At 35.3% G+C, this 23,045-nt stretch overlaps 1 protein-coding gene and 1 long non-coding RNA gene across 3 annotated transcripts in view; both read left to right on the forward strand.

Moving 5' to 3' along the window:
- LOC126734220 (anoctamin-3-like) overlaps window positions 1-23,045 on the forward strand; it is a 151,599-nt gene that overhangs the window by 65,762 nt on the left and 62,792 nt on the right. The window contains exon 9 of one of the 2 annotated variants that reach the window (XM_050437756.1): window positions 18,596-18,739. The exons of the other annotated variant lie outside the window; for it this stretch is intronic. Within the exon in view, the coding sequence (XP_050293713.1) occupies window positions 18,596-18,739 (144 nt within the window). The remainder of the gene's footprint in view (window positions 1-18,595; window positions 18,740-23,045) is intronic. 2 annotated transcript variants of the gene reach the window in all.
- Window positions 4,643-6,844, forward strand: LOC126734224 (uncharacterized). Its single transcript, XR_007660014.1, has 3 exons — window positions 4,643-5,594; window positions 5,937-6,168; window positions 6,528-6,844. It is a non-coding gene; the product is annotated as an uncharacterized LOC126734224 (long non-coding RNA).

Below are 23,045 nucleotides of genomic sequence, written 5' to 3' on the forward strand. Positions count from 1 at the left end.
TCCAGGGATGGCAGGTCAGTTTTGAAATACACGAGACAAACGCACGTCAAAAAAACAAACACACGAGTGCGGTGAACCTCGGAAAACCAAACAGACCGAACAAAACAAAACAAAACAATTGAGCAATTACCGGCAAACGCGTAGATCGAAAACACAACCGTTCAGCACAACTACAACGATACTGATTATACTATTCCTATATATGCTTCATATCTAACCTAGCTCATAATATTTTAATGCGTTAAGTAATACGTCTGAAATGAATAATAACGACCTCTATATTAAACTGCTGGAAGTAAACAAGGTTTCCGCTAGCCAGAGTGAGGAACGAATTACTAACAGCCTAAAGACTTACATCGATGCACGAGTTTCAAATCTTTTAACAAAATTTCAGGAGCAACAACAACAATTAGATTCACTAACAAACAGGTGCGATCAACTAGAGAAAAAGAGTATTGAATTCGAGCGCCGTACTAGGAAAAATAATATTATAATATTTGGACTTCAATCAATCAATCAATCAATGCTTTATTGTCAAGAAATTGTTACAATTTGTAGACAAAGCTGTAAAACAAAAAAGACACAAAAATACAAACAAAACTAAATTAAAAAAAAAAAAAAAATAAATAAATAGAATAGATTATCTACAATATATACAGATTAATACAATTTAAAAATTGTAAGTAGTCAAAATATTATTATAAAATATACAATTTAATATATACAATGTCAAAAAAAAAGATCATTAAAAAATCTCTCTACGTTAAAAAAAAAATGTAAAAAATTTTTTAAAAAAGTAAAAAATTATAAAAAATCCTAAATTAACTACACAAAGCAGTATACCTAAACATGTACAGATAGTAAAAATACATAATAAGCTAGTGCGAAATTTTAAATCAATGATATGATATGATGAAAAAATCGTTAACTGTGTAAAAAGCTCTCTTCAGTAAGAATGCTTTTAATGCTTTACGAAATGCAAAAAAAGATGTGATGGATTTAATTTCCAATGGCAGATGATTGTGCATTTTTTTTGCATTATATAATATGGAACTTTTAACCAACTCTGAATGTGGGGTAGGCAGGTATAGATCATGTTCCGTGTTTCTAAGTAGATAACTATGGGAAGGCCTATCAGATGCTGAACCGTGTTTGCGTATTAGACAAACGGACTCAAATATGAATAAAGATGGAAAAGTTAATATTTGAAATGTTTTGAAGAAATGCTGGCAATGACTTCTGTACTTAAGTCTCAGTGTATAACGTAAAGCTCTCTTTTGTAGTCTAAAAATACGGTCAAATTGAGTTGCACTACATGTACCCCAGAATGGAAGGGCATATCGAAGGTGCGATTCAAAAAGGGCAAAATAAACTGTTCTAGAAGTAGACAGGCTAAGCTCCTTAGAAATTGATCTTAACGCAAAACAAGCGGAACTTAATTTTCTTGATAAAAAGTCAATATGTGTGTCCCATTTTAACGAGTTGTCAACAGTTAGTCCTAAAAACTTTACAGAATCAACTTCGTCAATTGTTGCGTTGCCAAGTACAAAAGATTGCAAGGTATTTTTATAGGACAACATTTTAGTTTTGAAAATGTTGAGACAAAGGAGATTAGAGTCGCACCATGATTTGATAGTAGTTAAATCACTTGATACGGTTCTATGAAGTGTAGAAATATCCGGATTATTCCAGGTAAAACTAGTATCATCAGTAAATAGACATACTTTACCGTTAATATTTAGATTAACAATGTCATTAATGAAGATAAGAAACAAAATAGGGCCAAGTACGGAACCCTGAGGCACTCCACTTTGTATTGACTTGCAAGAAGACATAGTCGAATCAATTATCACAGCTTGACTTTTGTTACTGAGATACGACTTAAACCATTCAAAAGGCGCTCCTCTGAACCCGTAATATTGCAACTTTTTTAATAAGATGTCATGATTAACACAATCAAAGGCTTTAGAAAAATCACAGAAAATTGTTGCTGTAGAGTGTTGGTTGTTTAAACTAGAGTATACATTATTACAAAGGAAAAACATAGCATCATTTGTGCATTTGTTATTTAAAAATCCAAATTGATGGGAAGTAAGTATTTTATATTTTAGCAAAAATGATTGAAGTCTTTTTTTAACCAATCTTTCAATAATTTTTGAAAGTGTGGGAAGAAGAGCGATAGGGCGATAGTTGGAAGACTGATCTTTGTCTCCTCCTTTATGTAGTGGAATTATTATCGCCAACTTAAGGCAGTTAGGAAAAACACCTTTTTGAAAAGACTGATTAATTAGCGTAATAAGATGACATACATGATACGTGATGATACACATACATTCGGGCAGATTTGAAAACATTTTGAGAGTAAGTCCATCAATTCCAGAAGAGCCTTTGTTTTTGATTTCCCTAATTGAACTGCAAAGCTCTGGTAACACTACAGGCATAAAAAAGAAGCTGTGGAAATTCTCATTTGCAATGGGAAGATATGAAAGTGGATCATGGGAGAGAGTTATGGTACTCATTAAATTATTTGCCACATTTACAAAATAATCATTAAGGTTTTCAGATGAAGTGGAGATAGTATTCGACAAAGAAGGCTTATTTCTCAAAGCATTAACAATCGACCATGTTTCCTTAGCCACATTTTTAGATTTAGCCAGTCTCCTATTATAGTAAATATCCTTGGCGGCTTTTAAAGTTCTCTGATAAATCTTTTTGTAAAGTCTTACGTACTCATGAAAAAAAGCGCTGTCTGAAAATTTCTTAAGATGAGATAATAAGCGCATGTTCTTAGCAGATGTACGCAAGCCTTGGGTAGACCAGGGGTTATGTTGCTTCTTTTTAAGAGGTCTCAAAGGAAAGGACTTGTGAGAAAGACTAGATAGCGTTTTTACAAATCTAGAGAATTCTGAATCAACGTCGTCAGAGAGAATATTCCAGTCAGTTGATTGACAAAGGTGCCTAAAATGTAAAAAATTTTTATCCGAGAAAATACGGCCTAATTTGCGTGGAACATTTTTACTTTTAGATTTAGTTATGGAAAACTTTGTTAACATTGCTTCATGGTCTGAGAAACCTGGGCTTAAGACAGTACAATCGACGAAATCTGGCTCAAAGGAAGATACGACATAATCTATTGTACTAGAGCTGGTTTTAGTTATTCTGGTAGGTGATTTAATGTGCATGATTAAGCCAAAAGAGTCGAAAATGGACTGGAGAGATTCTTGAGCAGCACACACACTGGAAAAATCAATGTTTAGGTCGCCACATAAAATGAGTTTGCTTTTTAACGGCAGAGACTCAAGCAAGCTTAGTAATTTTTGGAAAAAAACATTTACGTCAGCATCAGGTGTTCTGTAAATACAAACAACGTAAAGATCAAAATTATTATTGTAGACAATGGAAAATTCAAATATTTTTTCAGAAACTAAATTATCGAACCTGGTTACCATTGAAAAGTCGTTGCTAGTAGATAATATCACAGTACCTCCATGAGTTAGATTTATTCTATCAAATTTGACAACTGTAGTGTAATTATCCACCATCACAGGCTCACCAACACGCAACCAATGTTCAGTTATGGCAACGATTTCTGGAAAATGAAGCTCTTCTAGTAAAAGAAATAAATCATTAGTTTTATGTCTTAAGGACTGAATATTTAGAAAGAAAATACAAAGCTTGCCATTGTCCAGTATTTCAGAGGGTGCTTGATCCTTTGTTCGCGTCAAGTCATTTAAAAAATTTTATTCCTGGCGGGAGATCCACCAGAATAATAATTGCTATGACTCTCTCTGATTTTTTGAAGGCGTAGCAGCTTTTCTGATGAGAAGAAGGACCTAAAGGCTGACAGATCTGCGTTAACTTCAGTTGGACCAATACCATAGGCATCATGGTAGCGAAAGTAGAGCCTCCGCAAAGAGTCCACGTCACCAGGAAGTCCCTCTGATGCAAGTGCCAATCGGATGCTGGTGTTGGTATGTCCTTCAAAACACACACTGGAGGGTTGATCATGCAGGTAGGCAAGGAATAGCCTAAGAGGTTTTAAGATGGAAGGGTCTCTCAGTCTGGCCAATAAATAGCGACCATCAGTCGCATCTGAGTCTCTTGATAGCCGCACTATTGGTGGAGTCAACGGGTCCATATTATTTGCTGCTTTATTCGCTACTGAATTATTATCGATAATAAAATCAACCTCTAATAATTCTGTTGCAAGGGACTTAGAGGCAGCAATGGCCTCCCTAAAAGAATCTGGAAGTTTAGTAGATTTTGTGATCCAATTCTTTAGGGACCATTTAAAAGTTTAAACTGAGAAAGAGAATAATAAAAACTTGCAGTTGTTTGAACGGCACAAAGATTTTTATTGGCCAAGACTTATGCTATGTTGATCAATAAGTTGAGCAATAAAGTTTGGCACGGTCTAAAAATTTAAAAACAAGGATTATCGGCAGTGCAAAGCTTGTGATTAAGAAAAAAGTTTACACCCCCAGTCATTTGCGCGAAATAGACTGTGTAACAGTGATGATTCTACTCAGATAAAAGCAGTAAGCAATCCCACGGCACCATATCTCAGAGTCGACTCGCATCACCCGGATTACTACTTTGTGAATCGATTTTATTTCAGCAGCATTACTTTACCGACGAAAGAAGCGTTGCGGGATAAACATGACAAGCGCAAGAGAGAGGTAAGCAGCGCTGAGAAAGTTAATCCCTACAGTGTCTACTAAGTCAAAGTTTACTGAATAAAATACAAGTTGCTTCACTCGGCTCCACGCGCCGAATTACCTATTCACCGCCCCTCACTTCATTTGCCGGGCGACACTCCTACAATCGAATCTGTTGGGTTACACAGTGAGTAGAGTTTAAATCGTTTTGATGTGCGAGCGTTTTATTACTAGTTGTACCGGGTGGACTCAGTGGACTGGCAAATTATTATAATCTATTATATTAAAATGTCGACTTATTGTTCGGTAGACAGTTGTTTTACAAAGCGTGGAAGTGGTTTAATGTTTTTTAGATGTCCGAAAAATGAAAATAGGTAAGTACATTGGAATTAGTTGTTTATTAAATTCATGATTGCATTCCTAGTTACTTTATGATCTGGTTCCTGTTTCTTTTTTTAAATTAATATAAAAAATGGATTATAGGTGCCAACTCTGGAAAGGTATTTTGGGATTTACTGGCAAACATAGATATGCCGATCTTACTCCGGAACAATGTTGTAAAAGGGTTAATATCTGTAGCTTGCATTTTGCGGAGAGCAGTTTTATGTCCCCTTCAAATCAACGTCTTAGACCCGAAGCAATTCTTACATTGTTCCTAACCAGAGTATCGACAAATATGTTTTATGTTTTCTTCTAATTTGTGCACTTATAATGGCAATATGTATTATAGAAGATACCTTTTAATATTTGCAGTTTTTTGGTGTATAGGGAAATCAGAATTATTTACAAATTTACGTACTATTTTTCCAGGCACAGATAATTCTAACATCATTGCAAGTCACACATTAAGGAAGGAATTCAGTGACGCTTCCGTGCAAACTGACACTCCGATCCAGGTTAATGTTTCTGTCCAGACGGATGTATGTAATAATACAGGTAAGTGACAGAATCGGCACTGTGAACTTTTTTATATTATGCAAAACAATTACACTTGCACTATACTCAAATGTTTTACTTAAAGTAAAATTTAAAAAAATTTAAAAAAACCTAGTAATTTAATAATGAATACGACGCTACCCCTATAATAGTTTTTTAGCTCCTGAGTAAAAAAATCTATATTTTTTGTTAGATTTTATTATTTCAGTTTGGGTAAAGTTCAATAAATTACAAAAAACATTACCTTAAATTTTTTTGAATTATTATGATCTTGTTTTGAGTTAAATTTTAATGTTGTATTAAAACAGGTATCGTATATCTAAAATAAATTTTACTTTCAAGATAAGTTCTGTCAAACGTCAATGAAGATTTCGGCAATGACTCCAAGAAAAATTTAATTAAGAAAAGAAATTAAAACTCTGGAAAAGGAAGGCTCTCACGCAAAAAGATCCCTGGAAGTAGGAATTACTTTGGACGATGTTCAAAAATTCCTAGATGACAACTACCCAGCAGATTCTTGTGCATTCCTTAAGAGTCAGCTATCTCTTCTGAACAAGTCTTCTCGGGGAAGCAGGTACATAAATGAATATAAACAATTTGCTATGAGCTTATACCTTGTTGGACCAAAAGCCTATAAAAAAATGTCATCCGTGTGTCGTTTGTCGTCAAAGTCCACTCTTCAACGTTTCACAAAAAACTGGCCAATAAATCCAGGATTTAATGATTTTATTTTTCGATTAACAGAATTGAAATCGCGTTTTTTAAATGACAAAGCAAAAGACTGTTTTTTATGTATAAATGAGAATGAATGAATCTCGAGCGATGTTGCCAAGGAATTAAAACAAATAAACGCTTTAAATTATTGAGTCTTAGGCTGTATTTTGTGTTTAGAGTGTGTTTTATCAGTTTTTTGATGTTTTCGTACTTTTTTAGAGAAAATTAATGCCAAAATAAACGATTATGGTGCATTCTTGTGTAGTAAAGAGAGTAGAGCATTAAAATCCAAATTTCATCGGTAAGTTTATTTGTTTACGTTTAAACAGCAAAAGACTTTTGTATTTTTACCACCAGCGTCGTCACATGAAAAATATTACGGTTAATTAATTATATAATAACATTTTTCGCCTCTATTTAAAATTGCACAAGAGCGACGAAAACAACACGTATAGATATAGAAAATTATTTGTACACTACACAATCCTTTCTCCATCCTTTTCTCTCTCACTACTAATTTTAAAACAATAAAATTCCACATTATTGGGCTAGTTATGAATGAAACATTACGTTTATTACTTATAATGTCTTTGGTAATGCTATTATTAGTCTGACAAAATAACAAAAACGTCAAAAAGTGCAGTAATCAATCATTTAAAATTCAAACATGTCATTGCTTGGTAGTTATGTCTATCTTTAGTTGTTAAGTTTAGTAACAGTAATATATGCATTTTTTCACACAAACTTTTGACTTTGATTTAAAAATAAATCCTAATGAAACCAGTCGTACCAAAACAACCTTTAATAAGATACCTAAGTACCTAATTATTAACAAAAAAAATTTAACCATTTAGTTCTTGAATTAGGTAAACTTTGATAATGTAAAATTTATTTAGTTTGGTGGTTATAAAAACAAATAATTTATAGTATTATCAATATACATATTTTTCCCAAGTAGGTAAATTAAATAATAATTTTATTCCAGATAATAAAGTTATTATAAAATTGTGCTCCGTCTTCCCCTACAGTTCGAATTAGACGAAACTCGTAAAATAATAGGTACCTTTTACCAGAATTCCCCTTTACATTTTTTGCTAGTTCCCCGTCGGCGAGGAGCTCGGCGGCCTGCCTTTGAGATCGAACGATAAAAGGTTTTTCGCCGAGTGAAGCAACTTGTATTTTATTCAGTAAACTTTGACTAAGTACCGGTCCACTAATACCGGTGGCATCTAAACATTCCATATATGTATTTGGCACCTAGGGCTTTACCATTGGTTCTTTGCTGTACGCGGTCATGATTCAACCAATAGACAGCGAGGTGCCAAACACGTATATGGAATGTGATTCGGTGCAAAATTCATAAGCGGAATGTTACATATTATGCGGGCGCGGACGTATGCAAATCAGTTACAAGGAGACTGATTTTAAAATATTTATTAATGCATTATTAACTTTCCGGAGCTCGCGCGCGGACTCTCACTCCGCAACTATTTTATTTTGTCGTTAATTTCGACAATCGAGAACCCGCAGCGCTGTAATAATAAAGCTTTGTTTTGGTTCCTGTTAGAGTCGTCCTAGAATTGCTTTGCACATGCGCAGATTGTTTTATGCGTTTTGGTTAAATTAGAATTGATTCCGAATTGAAAGTTTGGTGTTTTAGTTTTTTTTTGGACCGGTTCAGAATTGTCCTAGAATCGTCCAAAAATCCCTGCTCGAGAGTAGGGATCAATTCAGAATCAGGCAGTTCGCACATGCGCAAAAAATATATCCTTACAATTTTACTCGACTTCACCAAATTTGAGAAGAAGAAGAGGAAGAAGAAGAAGAAGTAAATAAGTTATTTTTTATGCTTTGTTAATGTTTATTGTTTTTCTTGTAGATAGATTTCACTTAACCTAAGAATTATCTATTGATTTTTTTTAAATCTATTGACATTTTTATTCCAGTCCTAATGTTTAAAATAGTTTTAAAAAGGTCCAAAACCAAAGCAATAAGCAATATTCAAAATTTCAAAACAAGTTGTGCTTAGTAAATAAACAATCAGAGTCAGCTGTTTACTGTCAGTGCGTCAAGCGTTCGGGTTCCATACCATGCAGAATTGAAACGGGAGCGATTCCGGATTTTACTTTACGGCGCAACGAGTTCTGCGCAGTTCTAGAATCATCCCAAAATCGGAACCAAAACAAAGCTTAAGTATCTTTCTATACCGGGTTCTCCTACAGTCAGTGCTCATTTGTGCGTTGGTGTGTGCGTTTATTGCCAAATTATAGCCACTGCGGACTATGAGTCCGCGCGCGAGCGTTCAATTTAAATATTTTTATGCGTTTTTTTTTTGTTAAACTTGTTGTGCAATGGTGAGTGTTAGCTTTTATTATTAAAATTTAAGATAGATTATTATTATTTGTACACTTTTATAGATGGCGTGCTCCTGGAGTCGAGAGGAGGCTCGTTTGCAAAAGCTCATGCAAGAATGTTTGGAAGAAGATGATGAGGAGCCAAAGAGTGATATTGAGAACCAAGAAGATGATGGAGAAGAAGACAATTTAGAAAGGCAAAATTTGGATAATGATACCGAACAAAAAACTTCGGAGACGAAAGCCACTGATGAAGTCGCTAGGGGAAATTACCCTGTATTTATTGGCAAAGAGGGAACTGAGTGGGCCAAACATTCCAGGGGTAAAAAGACCTGCGAAAGACCTAAAAAGAGAAATTGACATTTGGAAGCTTTTTTTACAGACGAAGTACTGAATTCGATAGTCGAAAATACAAACAGACATATTGCCATGAGTAGAAGCAATTACCAACGTGAAAGAGATGCAAAAGACACGGACATATTAGAAATACAAGCACTGATTGGATTGCTTTATTTATCTGGGGTATTGAAATCTAATCGACTTAATATTGAAGAAATATGGACACAGAATGGTACTGGCGTCGAGCTTTTTCGACTAACGATGTACCAATGTCGATTTCGATTTCTGCTAGATCATTTACGTTTTGATGATTTGGCAACTAGAGACGAACGAAAACAGACTGACAAGCTAGCCGCCATTCGGACAGTGTTTGATACAGTTGTTGGTAACTTTGATTCAGCCTATACACCTTTTGAATGGCTAACAATAGACGAGAAGCTAAAAGCATTTCGGGGGCATTGCAACTTTAGGCAGTATATACCTAGCAAACCCAATAAATATGGGCTAAAAATATTTGCTATGGTAGACGCCAAGACTTTCTACACCTGCAATATGGAGGTTTACGTAGGAAAGCAGCCTGAGGGTCCATTCCAAGCGAGTAAAACGGGATACCTAAAGTGCTTTAACCCATTACTTACTAACTATGCTAATGATATCCATAACTTTTTACCTGGAACTTCCTCATTGACTCTCTTTTATGGTTAACTATTGTTATTCTTTATTATCTTGATTATAACATAGAAAAAAATATATTTTTAAAAAAATGTAAAGTATCCCGTTTTGCCCACCTGGTCGGGTAAAATGGGATGGTGTTTAAAAATAATTAAAAAATCATATTAATCGTTAATTTTAATTTAATGAAGTTAAAAACAGAACAAAATAAGTGTCTTATAAAATCCTTAAAAGTAAATAAACATTAAAGTTACTAATTTAGCCATGACAAAAATCGCATGAGTACGGCCCATCATCATTCTCCACTCCGGCGCAAGCTTCGTGAGCCCAATGTCGACAGTCCTGACACATAACCCAACCGTCGTCAGCTTTAGATTTCGAGTATAGCTCTGTACAGTAAATGCAACTTTCATCATTTTCTTCCTCTTCCTCTAAACTGCTGTCAGTTTTCTTTTTTTTTGTCATTTGTTTTTTTTGCTTGTTGACAGGTTTATTATTTTTATTTTTTCCTTTATTATTCTTTACTTTTTGATTTTCTTCTAGGTTTAGTTTGGGTTTCTTAATGGGCTTCTTTTTCATAGATATTTCCAGTTCTTCTTTGTACGGTGTTGAAGTTAGCACAGCCGTTTTTCCTCTTCTCCTGTCATTAGCATTTACTTTTCTTTCGGCGTGAGGAATTGGAACTATTTGTTCAAGTGTTACTTGAAAATTGGTGGTAGTGTACGAACATGAGGGAGTCGCATTTACATAAAAGTTTCTGCAGGAAATAGGAGGAGGGATATTCTGCAATGTTTCCTTATCCGCAAGCGGTTGGCGAGGTTTCTCTGGTGTTGAAGAATCTGGTCTGATCTGATCTGGCGATGTTCTTGGAGAATTCTCAATATTTTCCATGTCACACCCTATTTCTTCTTCCTTTGTAACTTGGTCTTGTGGAGTTGGTGATGGTGTACGTACTGAAGGGCGCCTATTTTCTTCGATCGGAACTGCAAGATTGTGCACAGGTGTATCTGTAGTTTCAGCTGGCTCAAACATCCAGTCTTCAAAGATTTCTGGATTAAAAGGTTAAATGCCTGTTTTTCTAAACCCATTTACAGCTGTTTCGATGCTAGCAGCTTTCATGTATGCGCTTCCGAAAAGCTTACCAATTTGGGTTATCGTAACTGGCCGACCTGGGTGTTGTTGCATCCATTTTTGAACCTCTGACGTATAAAATGTACTAACCGGTGACATAAAACTAACGTCTAGTGGTTGTAACCGGTGTGTTGTATGCGGTGGGAAGCATAGCATTATTACACCGCATTCTCTATACTCTATTTCAGAAGTGTGTAGAGCAATAAAACCTCATTAGGTATGCAAAAGTGGTACCTGGTGATCCACCAATATTTTATGCCACTACCTTAGTTGGGTATTAGTTTCAATGTAAAATTCTTTCTTTTCGTTGATTGCAGGTAGTGCCACCCGGTTTTGGGTCAATTTATGAGTTTTGCCCATTGTTACCCACTGATAAACATTGAAAACGGTTCGCCAAAGGCGTGCAACTGGGACTTGTTTTTTACCTTATAATTAATGTACTTAAATGCTATTTTATTTTAGAAAGTTACTTTTGTTTAAATGGAATAATATATTTTTTTCACAAATTTATTGAACATAATATGTAGAGTAAAACAGTTGAAAATGTCACTTTTGGATCTGGCACTTTTTGAACAGTGTATAACAATTTTAAATTATAATAGATTGTAGTCTTCTTCGTCATCTGACGAACTGTCATCACCTCTTGACATTATAATTAAAGGATCGACTGTCTGATCGATGAGGTTGTCTAGATCCCACATTTTGTCCTCTTGCTTAATTACATGCTGGACTGCTTTTCGCCAATTCTCTGGTGTCGCTTCCGTAATGGCTTGATCAAACAGTAGCTTAACATCTTTCATTTTAAAAGTCGTGTTTTATCTTGCTACAAATCCTTTTACCTGCGCCCATATCAGTTCTATAGGATTTAGTTCGCAATGATATGGCGGTAAGCGCAGTACAGTTATATTATATTTTTCGGCTATATCTTCCACGGCGCATTTCATGAAACGAGTTTTGTGTAAGTTTGCTATTGCCAGCAGTTCTTTTTTTATCAAATTTGCTTCAAACGCAATACCTTTTGCAGTCAGCCAATCGATAATTTCTTGCTTTCTCCAACTTGAAGTTGGCGTCTTCTCTATTCGCCGTGAATGATAGCTTGCGTTATCCATAACCACCACCGAATTAGCCGGAAGAAATTTTATCATTTCACCAAAATAGTCCTCGAAAACGTCTGAGTTCATGTCTTCATGGTAATCTCCTGTGCGAGTCGACTCAAAGGTTAGCAGACCTTCTTTTAAAAAACCCTCTTCGCTTCCAATATGTGTGATTATAAGTCTTTTTCCTTTTCCCGAAGGTACTTTAATACCCGTAGACAGGCCTTCTATGAAAGCTTGGCGAGCACTGGTTATATTTTTGTCTTGCCACATTTTTTGGACTATATAACCTTCGTTAATCCACGTCTCACCAAGATAAAAAACTTTCTTTTGCTCCCTGCGGTACTGCTTGATACTTCTCAAGTATTGTCGTCTCCAACAAACAATTTCGTCGCTCTCCAGTAAAAGTACTTTGCGGTTATGCTTTTCTCAGGCAAAATCCATATTTTTTAAAGTTTTCCATAAAAGTTTTCTACTTATCAACGGAATACTGTCATCTCGGCCAAGCTCCAAAAAAATAAATTTTTAAATTTAAAATTTAAATAAATTTTGTCTAGGGTGGGTATTTCCTTTTTAAAATAAAAAGAGTGAACTTTTCTTCGAATTATACATTTAGGATTTTCATCAAGGACTTTTGTAGGTCGTCCTGGCTTTTGCTTGGGAGATTCCACTTGACCTGCTACTTTTCTTTCCCGCAACAATTTGAAAGTGGTGGACTTTCCAATTCCACTCATTCGAGAACATTTTTCAACAATTTCTTGCACAGTAAAACTAGGGTAATCGTGTTTTATGCAATCATGTACATTTAAAATAATAACTTTTTCACTCAGCGATAGTGGAGAATTTTTAGTACATCTTTTCGTTGGACTAAATACCTCCATTTTTTAAATATTGGGATAATAATATTGTGATTACACTACAGCGTAGCAGTGACTACTAACGTTTAAAATATGATTTAAAAGTATTTATAGTCTGTATATATTACCTGACCCCATTTTTGCATGTTACAACGCGTTAAAAGATAGGTACCTATACAAAAGGATTAAAAGTATTTATTTAGTATTTAATCTCTTTCAAAATAAAGGTATTTAATCCGTGAAAATTAAATTCATAAATATTATAAGTACCTGCACCTATGAACTACCACGAAATGTAGCCAAACAGAACGGAATTCCCCAGTTTATTGCTCTATACACTTCTGAAATAGAGTATAGCTCTTCTTATTACATCAATATTTTTTGTGTGGGTTGTATGTCCGTCTAACAGTAACAGGACAGGTTGTTCTGTAGAGGCCTTTGAAAAGTCAATAAATTGATTAAACCACTTTAAAAATATCTCTTTTTGCATCCAGCCTGATGAATGAAAGAAGGCTGTACTACCAGGAGGAGCATCATCTAGCAGCTCTGGTTTTGCTCTTGATCTTGGGAAAATAAAGGCAGGCGGCATAAATATACCAGTGGCACTCATGCAAATTTCCACCGTAACCAGAACACCGCGTTCAGCGGACGATATGCAGCCAACTTGCCTTTTCCCGCGCAGCGATAAATATTTGGATCTTTTCTTTGGCACTGTCATTATACCTGTTTCATCGACATTGTAAATCCGCCCAGGCGGTATTTTATATTTTTCAAGCACGTCAGAAAGTTAAGAGAAAAAATTTTGTACAAAAAAAAGTGATGTTGGTTCGGGTGTGCGAAGTTTAACGTTTGGATGTCTCTCTAGAAATTTGTATAACCAAGCTTTACTATAGCGCTAGATTTTTAGCGTCAGCAATGTCACGACTAAGCTTTCCCTTAGCCACGCAGTCATTGGCTTATGCTGTTCCATCTTGATTTAGGGGCAGTTTTATTGTGGCTCGCAATCATCTGGCCGGCCAATTAATGCAAAACTTCATAACTAGCAAGCCAGACAGCGCTCTTGCTTTCAATACTTCACTTGGAGTTATCCTTAGCTTTGTCAAAAATTGACTCATGGATCGGAATCGGGATGCATGTCGATTATTAAATCACTAGGACTGTGATTCCGTTCCGCTGCGAGGTCCCATGACTCCTTGAGGCGGCATCTTAGACTTATTGTGCTCACCCCTTACTATCTATTTTACCCTGTCTAATACTTCGCTGCCATGCACTAGATCATACAGGATGTTCATTTAAAAATTTCCCACCACGGATTTATCGAAAACCAATTTAAAAAAAAAAAACGCCGAAATACGTCAAAAAGTTTGTCAAGGGGGACAACTTTCTAACCTAAAATTACTTTACCCCGTTTCACCCTCTGCCCCCCAGGGTCATCCTCTTAAAAATTTTAAATAGCAAGGGGTATCGAGTAATAGCTTGTTTAAAAGGCCTTTCGAAGTCTTTTATTTTGACGTTTGATTTTTTTAAATCGGTCGATTCGTTTTCGAGAAAATTAGAAAAATCCTAGTTTATCTTAGTTTGTTCAGATAGAAAACAAAAACATGAAAATATCAGTTTTTATTTCAATAAGTGTTCAAAATGTTGCCCGTTTTTGGCCAAACCATGATATAGGTGATGTTCAAATTCCTGACGGACATTTTCAAAAACATGTTGTGGGATATCATAGCAGCTGTCGATGATGCGTTGACGAAGTTCATCCAAACTTTTAGGTTGGGGAGTAAACACAATAGTTTTTAAATGACCCTATAGAAAAAAGTCGAACGGCGTTATATCAGGAGATCTAGCAGGCCATTCTATATGCCTCCTTCGCCCTATCCATTTATCTAGAAATTTGTCGTCTGAAATATATTTCCAGCAAGAAGGCCCTCCTCCTCACTATGTTCTTCCTGTTCGCCAATGGCTACACAATATTTTTATTCAGATGTGAAATAATTATTATGTGTCACACCTGAAGCCCTACCAATGTTCATAGTTTGCCCTTTTAAAAGTTTAGAGGTTTCTGGCAATTCAATTGTTTATGAAAAATTTTCTAAGCACATTGACCATGTTTAGCTTATGCCTTTATTATCTAAAATTGAGTCCACAGTCAACCCATCCAAATAAAAAGTGTTCCAGACAAAACCAAAAAATACTACTGAGGACATAGTGAAGCCACTCCCATTTTTGTCAATAGGGTTGTTGTTTTATTTTTCGTGTATGTAAATTGCAAAATTTGTAATTATAGGTGTGCAAAGCGATAAAAAATCCTATAAATTTATAATGTTAGCCCCCAAAAATATCCAAAATTGCCCCAATATATATATATTTTAATTATAGCAAAATAAAGAGCTAAAAAACCTTGTGCAAGCCGGCAATAATCACGTATTTAACGTATGTAAAAAAATCTTGAATATTTTGACCACATTCAACATTCTATGTAAAAATTTTCAGAAAAAAATCAGTTTTTAGACGTCCCTTTAACTTTACCGGACTCCTTTCTGACCTAGAGGTTCTCTAATTTCAGCCAGCGGGTAAATGGCACTATTGTTGATTTAAGTAAACTGATGTTTGAGAAAGAAAAACTGACATCAAAGCAATGTCTCATTTAAGGCCCATTATAGTCGATCTGTGATTGTCTCCTTAAGTACTAATAGCAGCCTCACCATGATCTATAGAAAAGAAAAGAAAACCTTCTTTCTTCGAGGTATCCACGCGTTTCCCAAACTTTTTTGCATGTCGTTCAATTAACTTAAAGTCTGATTATCAGAAACTTTCCAGTTTTCCCGTTTAGTATTTTAGGTTATTTTCTAGTTCACTACTGTAATTTCTTTATAAAACTTTGCTTTTCCGGTCTAGGTAGAGTATTCTCTCAATAATGTTCTATATGTCTCCTATATACTAGAATTATTCGCTTCACTGATTTTCTTTTTGACTTTTTAAAGTTTCTGTTCTACCAAGTCACTCGCCTGCATAAGTTCCTTGTGACTCCTGGAAAATTATTATATGAGTGTCTGTCACAAACTCGAATTTACTTGTAAAACTACATTTTAATGAATCGTCAATATTTTAGCAAATACATTAATAGTACATAATAATACCTCTCTCAATAACCTACCCCTTAATAAAGCTGAAATAAAGGAATTTAATTTGAGGAAGGCTAACTTTCCGCTATTGTATCAGCTGCTATTAGATACTGATTGGTCGCCTGTCATGGTGCAGCAGGATGTTAACTCTGCATGTGATGTTTTTTATGATGTACGTGTAGGTTTTTATGTCGTTGTCTAGGGGTTGCAGGAACGTTAAATAAAAGTCCGTTTATTGAAATTAAACAAAACGATATTTAATAAGATAAAAGAGATATTTAAAATCAAGCAATGATTTGAATGTGAGATTTTGGCAACAGGTCACAGGTAAATCCAAACCAGATAAACTCAGACGCGCAAAACAGTTTTGGCGATACTACTAAATAAAACACTGTACCTTGTTGCGAGACCACACGTTGGTCGCACCACAGATGCTTAAACCGCTTCTCGGCTTAACTCCTCACCAAACGGTAAAGTGAGTGTAAGTATATTTATTTCTCGCCTATGAGAATAAATAAAAACAACTGGACGTGAGTTAAAGCGCACCTCGCTAAAAACCCGAAACTAGATAAAGGATCCCCTGTACCCAAAATCTCGCCCAAAAGCCCACTTTACACTGAAAAATCAAACCTGCTGCATAACCCGAAACAAACCGTCGCGCCAGTCGTCAAGACCGTTAGTCAAAGTCGCCGCCGCTTTCAATAAATGTACCGCGCTCGCTTTCTCGGAACAATAATTTATAAAAGAACGTTAACTTATTTAATAACCACGGGCCGTTAAAAAATTGGATTAAGAAATTCTATCTGAAAACTAAAATAATCCCACATACGGAACAAGACTTTCGCTAGAGCGGTACCCTTCAAGATAAAAGTTAAAAGACGTTTCCCTCCCTGGTTTTCGGGGGGACATTATTCGTAATATATATAAAAAGGAAGGAGCATCTCGTGATTTTAAGATTTCCAAGTCTAATCATCACCTAGAGATATTAAGATCTCTGCGCAAGACAATTAAAGCTCTAACTGCACAACCCTACAAAATATACATCTATAGTATTGAGAACAAAATAACCTCCGATCAGAGTGAATTTTGGTCTTTTATTCGAAGCAAACGTAATCAGTCTCAAATCCCTGGCAATACGCCTGACAGCATTGTGTCAGCTTTTGGAGATTATTTCAGGAGTGCTCGCGGCTACCGACATTATAACGACTAGCAAGTGTCTCAAAAACAAATCTGGCCCACATCTAATTCCTAGTTTTTTTGCTAGGGACTGTTCTGCACTTACAGACTCTCTGCTCTACATTTTTAATTTGATCCTTAACACTGGTATTTTGCCAATATCTGGAAGCAAGCCGAAGTTTGCCCTATCTTTAAAAAGGGCAATGCTGGAACAATAGAGAATCACCGCCCTATATCCATTTTGTGTAATTTCTCAAAGGTATTCGAGTTGGCTCTATATAAATTAGTTTTTCCAAAGGTTAAGTCCATGCTGGCCAACGATCAACATGGCTTCGTTTCTGGTCGATCATGTACTACAAACCTAGCATTCTTTTCTTAGTTTGTGTAATGATAGAGGTCTAATCAATGTTATCTACACAGACTTTCCAAAGGCTTTTGACCAGATTGACCACTTCATCCTATTAAATAAGCTTCAACGCCACTTTGGATTCTCCAGTCGCTTGATAAAGCTCCTAAATAGGAGTTATATTTAGTTGACTGCTCTTGGTTTGTAATGGTCGAAGGCTTTAGATCTACTTGTTTTCAACCCACCTCTGGAATTGCTCAGGTCATTTTTCCTCTCACTCGGTCCCCCTTCTCTTTAACGTTTTCGCTAATGACTTGATCTCCACCATCAATTGCTTTCGGTTAGCATATGCTGATGACCTAAAGCTTTTCCATAGGGTGGATTCTATAGCTGATTGTAGTCAACTGCAAGAGAACATCAATACTGTACACCATTGGTGCACTTTGAACAGGCTATGCATTTGTTAGATCCAGGCTGGACTACAACTCCCTCATTTGGTCTCCCATTTACAACCAGCACATTTACCTATTGGAATCAGTCCAACGGCGATTCCTTAAATGCCAAACATCTATATGATAGAGTCTATCCTTCAAGGGGTTTTGACCATAATCTGCTGCTCTCTAGATATACTGAACGGTCACTTGCGAAGAGGAGAGAAATCTATTCGGTGAAATTCTTGTTTAATTTACTTAACCATAAAATTGACTGTCCATCCCTTTTGCAAAGGATTTGCTTTCATATACCACGCCCAGGATTTAGACAGTGTCCAGCTTTTAACTTGGACACAGCCAGGTCCAATCCTATTCACTCCATGTGTCAAACTTTAACACTATTGCTGATTCTTGTGATATTCACCATGACAATCTGGCACTTATTTTGAGTCACCTGCGTATGGTCGGTGGGGGAGGCTAGGTTATTTAGTTTTTAGTTTAAATGTATTTATTTACTCATTTTTTTCTGCTCTTTTGATTTAAATTAATTCTTGATTCTTATCCTAATTTAGTGTTGATTTTTTATTATTTATTTTCTCACTAATTTTTTAATTATATAGCAATTCTTTTATAGTTTAGTTGCATGGATCTAATACAGTTCATGCATTTGTACTTGTACATTATATATTGAATAGATTTTCCTGTAACTGGGTATTTGTAACCTGTTGGAAATATAGCTTATTATTAATTAGAGTTCTTTTTTAGTTTTATAAGCCAGCTGCTGCAAAATTAACAGAATTTGAAAATCCCAGAACACAACTTGATTTCGACAATTCAGTACTATATAAAAGTTATCTAATCGCGTTTTTGAACAACTATGTAGCCCTAATATATCTGTCATTTTTTAAGGTAAGTAATCTTAGTTATTGCTTTGTGTCTGATAATAGGCTAGATGTATTCTTCCACTCAACCTGAAAAATTTATGAACACAGCATACACTATTCCATTTATACAGGGTGGCTTATCGAAAACATACCGCAAGGCATTACAGGGTGGGAAAAAACTTTTCGGTAAAATCCAAAAATACGTCAAATATTTTTATCAGGGAGAAAACTTTTGACATAAAAACCATTTCAAAAAACTCAACCCCCTAAGCGGAGGTGACATTCCCTAATTTTTTTCAAATGGGAATAGAAACTGTTTAGATAATTATAGACCTACTTCGATTCTGTGTTTCAAAACTTTTTGAAATTTGTATTTATTTTAAAATTTACACATAAGTAAAATCGCTTATATCTGTGTACCAACATGGGTTTATGAAAAAATTATCATGCGTTACTTAAACTGCTAAATGCTTAACAAATAAAATTTTCAGTCTTAGATGATTAAGATCATCTGTACGAATTTTCAGAAAGCATTTGATTATATCAGTTAAGTCGGCACTATTGCTAACTTCGTTATTATTGGAGCTACAAAGGCCGTTAAATAAGCAAACTAGTAGCATTTTTCCCCCTGATTACGATAGTGCAAATGAAATAAAAACTAAACAGCACATTTTCGACATATATAAATACAGAGGTACCAAGTAGTACCTTTTTAAAAGGGCCTTATTATTCCCTATACAACGCTGCTTGGTTTTAAAAATCGAGTCACTTGTTCTAGAAATATGAACCTTTGAAAGTTAAACAATAATGTTTGACGAAAAAGGAAAAGGCAATTTAATGCTTACCATGTTGTTCAAGTAAATATGCTCGAAGTGCTGTCTGTTAACGTTTATACAGTAATACAAATTATCTTCAAACTGTTACCGAACGTTTAAAATCATTTGCGGTGTCAGTTCGCGACATACGTTAATAATTCTTCTCCGCAACTCTTCTAATGTAGCAGGTGGAGTTTTGTAGACTACGAGTTTTATGTGTCCCCACAAGAAAAAATATAAAGGACTTAAATCGGGTGACCGAGATGGCCACTCAATTGCGCCCCTTCGTCCTATCCAGCGTCCTCGAAATCTGTCATTTAAATAGGTGCGTACATTAGTGAGAAATGTGAAGGAGCTCCGCCTTGTTGGAATATCAATTCCTGTTGATTGTATGCGCGGTCCTCTTGTATGATATTTGTTAAAGCTGGGTCGATGGCATTTTGTAACAAATGTAAGTGCATATCGCCTGTTCAATTTCCAGGGAGGAAAAAAGGGCCCACAATGGAATTTTCAAAAATATCAGCCCATACATTTAACTTCTGGAGATCTTGTGTGTGTGGTCCGTGAAAAATTCTTGGATTGCTGTCAGCCCAATAACAGCAATTGTGGTGATTCACTAACCTATTTAGGAAGAAAGAATACTCAGCCAAGAAACACACATTAAATATGAAATTATCATTGTTTAACGCTCGCTCACTCATTTTTTCGCAAAACTGCAAGCGACGATCAAAGTGGTTTTCATTCAATTCTTGCACTAAGCAAGAATTTTGTATGGATGGTACTTGTATTTCTTCATTACTCTTTGGATACTTATTCGAGACACACCCGTTGCAATGGCCAATTGTCTTGTTTTTAGCGGACTATCCATTGCAACTTAACCCCAATACTGTAATTTGTTATGAACTGAACCTGTTTCGCGAAACTCTGCAACCAATTCCTGAACAATTTTCCCAGAGAGATGTTTCTCTGGATGCCGTTAAAATCCGAGATAAATCCTCGACCCGATTTCCAAACTCATTGTTTTTAAAAAGAGCTCAATAATCTTTATTCTTTGCAATTGAGTACGCAATAATTGATAATAAATTTAAAGGTTCGACAATTTATAAACATTTTTTCCACATATCAGGTATCTAGCAAAACTAAGTAGTATATCAAAAGTTGTCCCCCAGACAAACATACTTGACGTATTCTTGGATTTTGCCGAAAAGTTATTTCCCACCCTGTAATGCCTTGCGGTACGTTTTCGATGGGCCACCCTGTATATAGAAAGTTCTACGTAATACAAGAATCAATATTATTGACTGTAGACAAAAATAAATAAACTGTGTATCAGACATCATTTATTAAATAATTTGTCTATTTATTCTCTTTAGATCAATATGCAAAAATCAATTACGTGCATAACCTTAAAGGATCTAATTTACTTTTTCTATTTTTTTTTATTTTCTAAATTGATTTATTGAATTGAATTTAAGAAATTGGATATTTTTATTTGCTATCCTTTTATTCACCGGCGATTTTCTCAAAAACTAATAATCGTATGAAAAAAATGCAGGAGACCAAAAATTTAAATTCTTGGTCTCCTGCAGTTTGGTCTCCTCAGTTTACCCCTTAAAATTAGTTTTACGCCTTTTCTAAGATAAAGAGTAAATAGACCGCCTAAAATAACGGGGGTATTCCAAATTTCATTAAATTTGATGCAAAACTGTAGACACAGTTTTAAAAAATCGATTTTTTTTACACTTCTTGCGATGGCTGTAGCTTGAAGGGGGTGCATTTTAGGACCCATGTTTATAGGAAAAAAAGTCTTATTTTGACAGAAATAAGACTTTTTCAGAAATATGCCCTTAAAATATATGTAGTGAATTTTAAAACACCCTGTACAACGCTGCTTAGTTTTTAAATATCGAGTCAGTCGTTCAAGAAATATGGATCTTTGAAAGTTAAACAATAATGTGTGACGAAAAGGCAAACAGCGATTTAATGCTTACCATGTTAATCAAGTAAATGCTCGAAGTGCTGTCCATCAACGTTCATACAGTGATACAAATTATCTTCAAACCGTTGCCAAACGTTTAAAATCATTTGCGGTGTCAGTTCGCGACATACGTTAATAATTCTTCTCCGCAACTCTTCTAATGTAGCAGGTGGAGTGTAAACTACGGGTTTTATGTATATATTATGTATATATGTCCCCACAAGAAAAAATATAAAGGACTTAAGTCAGGTGACCGAGATAGCCACTCAATTGCGCCCCTTCGTCCTATCCAGCGTCCTGGAAATCTGTCATTTAAATAGTTGCGTACATTTAGTGAGAAATGTGAAGGAGCTCCGTCTTGCTGAAAAATCAATTCCTATTGATTTTATGCGCGGTCCTCTTCTATGATATTTGTTAGAGCTGGGTCGATGGCAATTTGTAACAAATGTAAGTACATATCGCCTGTTCAATTTCCAGGTAGGAAAAAAGGGCCCACAATGAAATTTTCAAAATACCAGCTCATACATTTAACTTCTGGAGGTGTGTGTGTTCCGTGGAAAATCATTGGATTACTGTCAGCCCAACAACTCATCCGAGAAACACACAATAAATATAAAATTATCATTAACACTCGCTCACTCATAACTTCGAAAAACTGCAAGCGATGATCAAAGTCGTCTTCATTCAATTCTTGCACTAAGCAAGAATTTTATAGGGATGCAACTTGTATTTCTTTAATATCCTTTGGACACTTATTCGAGACATACCCGTTACAATGGCCAATTGTCTTGTACTTAGCGTACTATCCATTGCAACTTACTGCAATCTCTATAGCTTCATGAAAGCCTGTATTTTCAATATTCTTCTTTTTGTTATAAACTGAACCTGTTTCGCAAATCTTTGCAACCAATTCCCAAGCAATTTTCCCAAAGAGATATTTCTCAGGATGCCGTTGATTAAATAAATCCGCGACCTGATTTCCACACTCATTGTTTTTAAAAAGAGAAGTTCAACAATTTGTAAAAGCTTTAACCACAAATCAGGTATATAGCAAAACTACTTGACCCAATTTAAACGTGAAGAAAGAAATTTGATATTTTTGTTCACTAAATGTGCCTAAAGAATTTGCCGTAAAAATGATAAATTCATTTAAAAGACAAAAAATTGTTTCTCGCATTCTTATCGTTTGATTACTTGAAATGATTAAATTAGTGTTTTGACTTAAAGATATGATCTTTGTTCACTCTGGGTTCAGTCTCACTCTCTCAATAAATTTTAATATTATCGTCAAGGGCGTATATTTCTTGAACGTTTGACTCGATTTTTAAAAACTAAGCAGCGTTGTATAGGGAATGGCAAGACCTTTTTAAGGAGGTTTTCAAAAAATTTTTTGAAATGGTTTTTATATTAAAAGTTGTCCCCCAGACAAACATACTTGACGTATTCTTGGATTTTGCCGAAAAGTTATTTCCCACCCTGTAATGCCTTGCGGTACGTTATCGATGGGCCACCCTGTATATAGAAAGTTCTACGTAATA

This window comes from Anthonomus grandis, chromosome 3, assembly GCF_022605725.1.
Source record: "Anthonomus grandis grandis chromosome 3, icAntGran1.3, whole genome shotgun sequence".
NCBI lineage: Eukaryota > Metazoa > Arthropoda > Insecta > Coleoptera > Curculionidae > Anthonomus > Anthonomus grandis.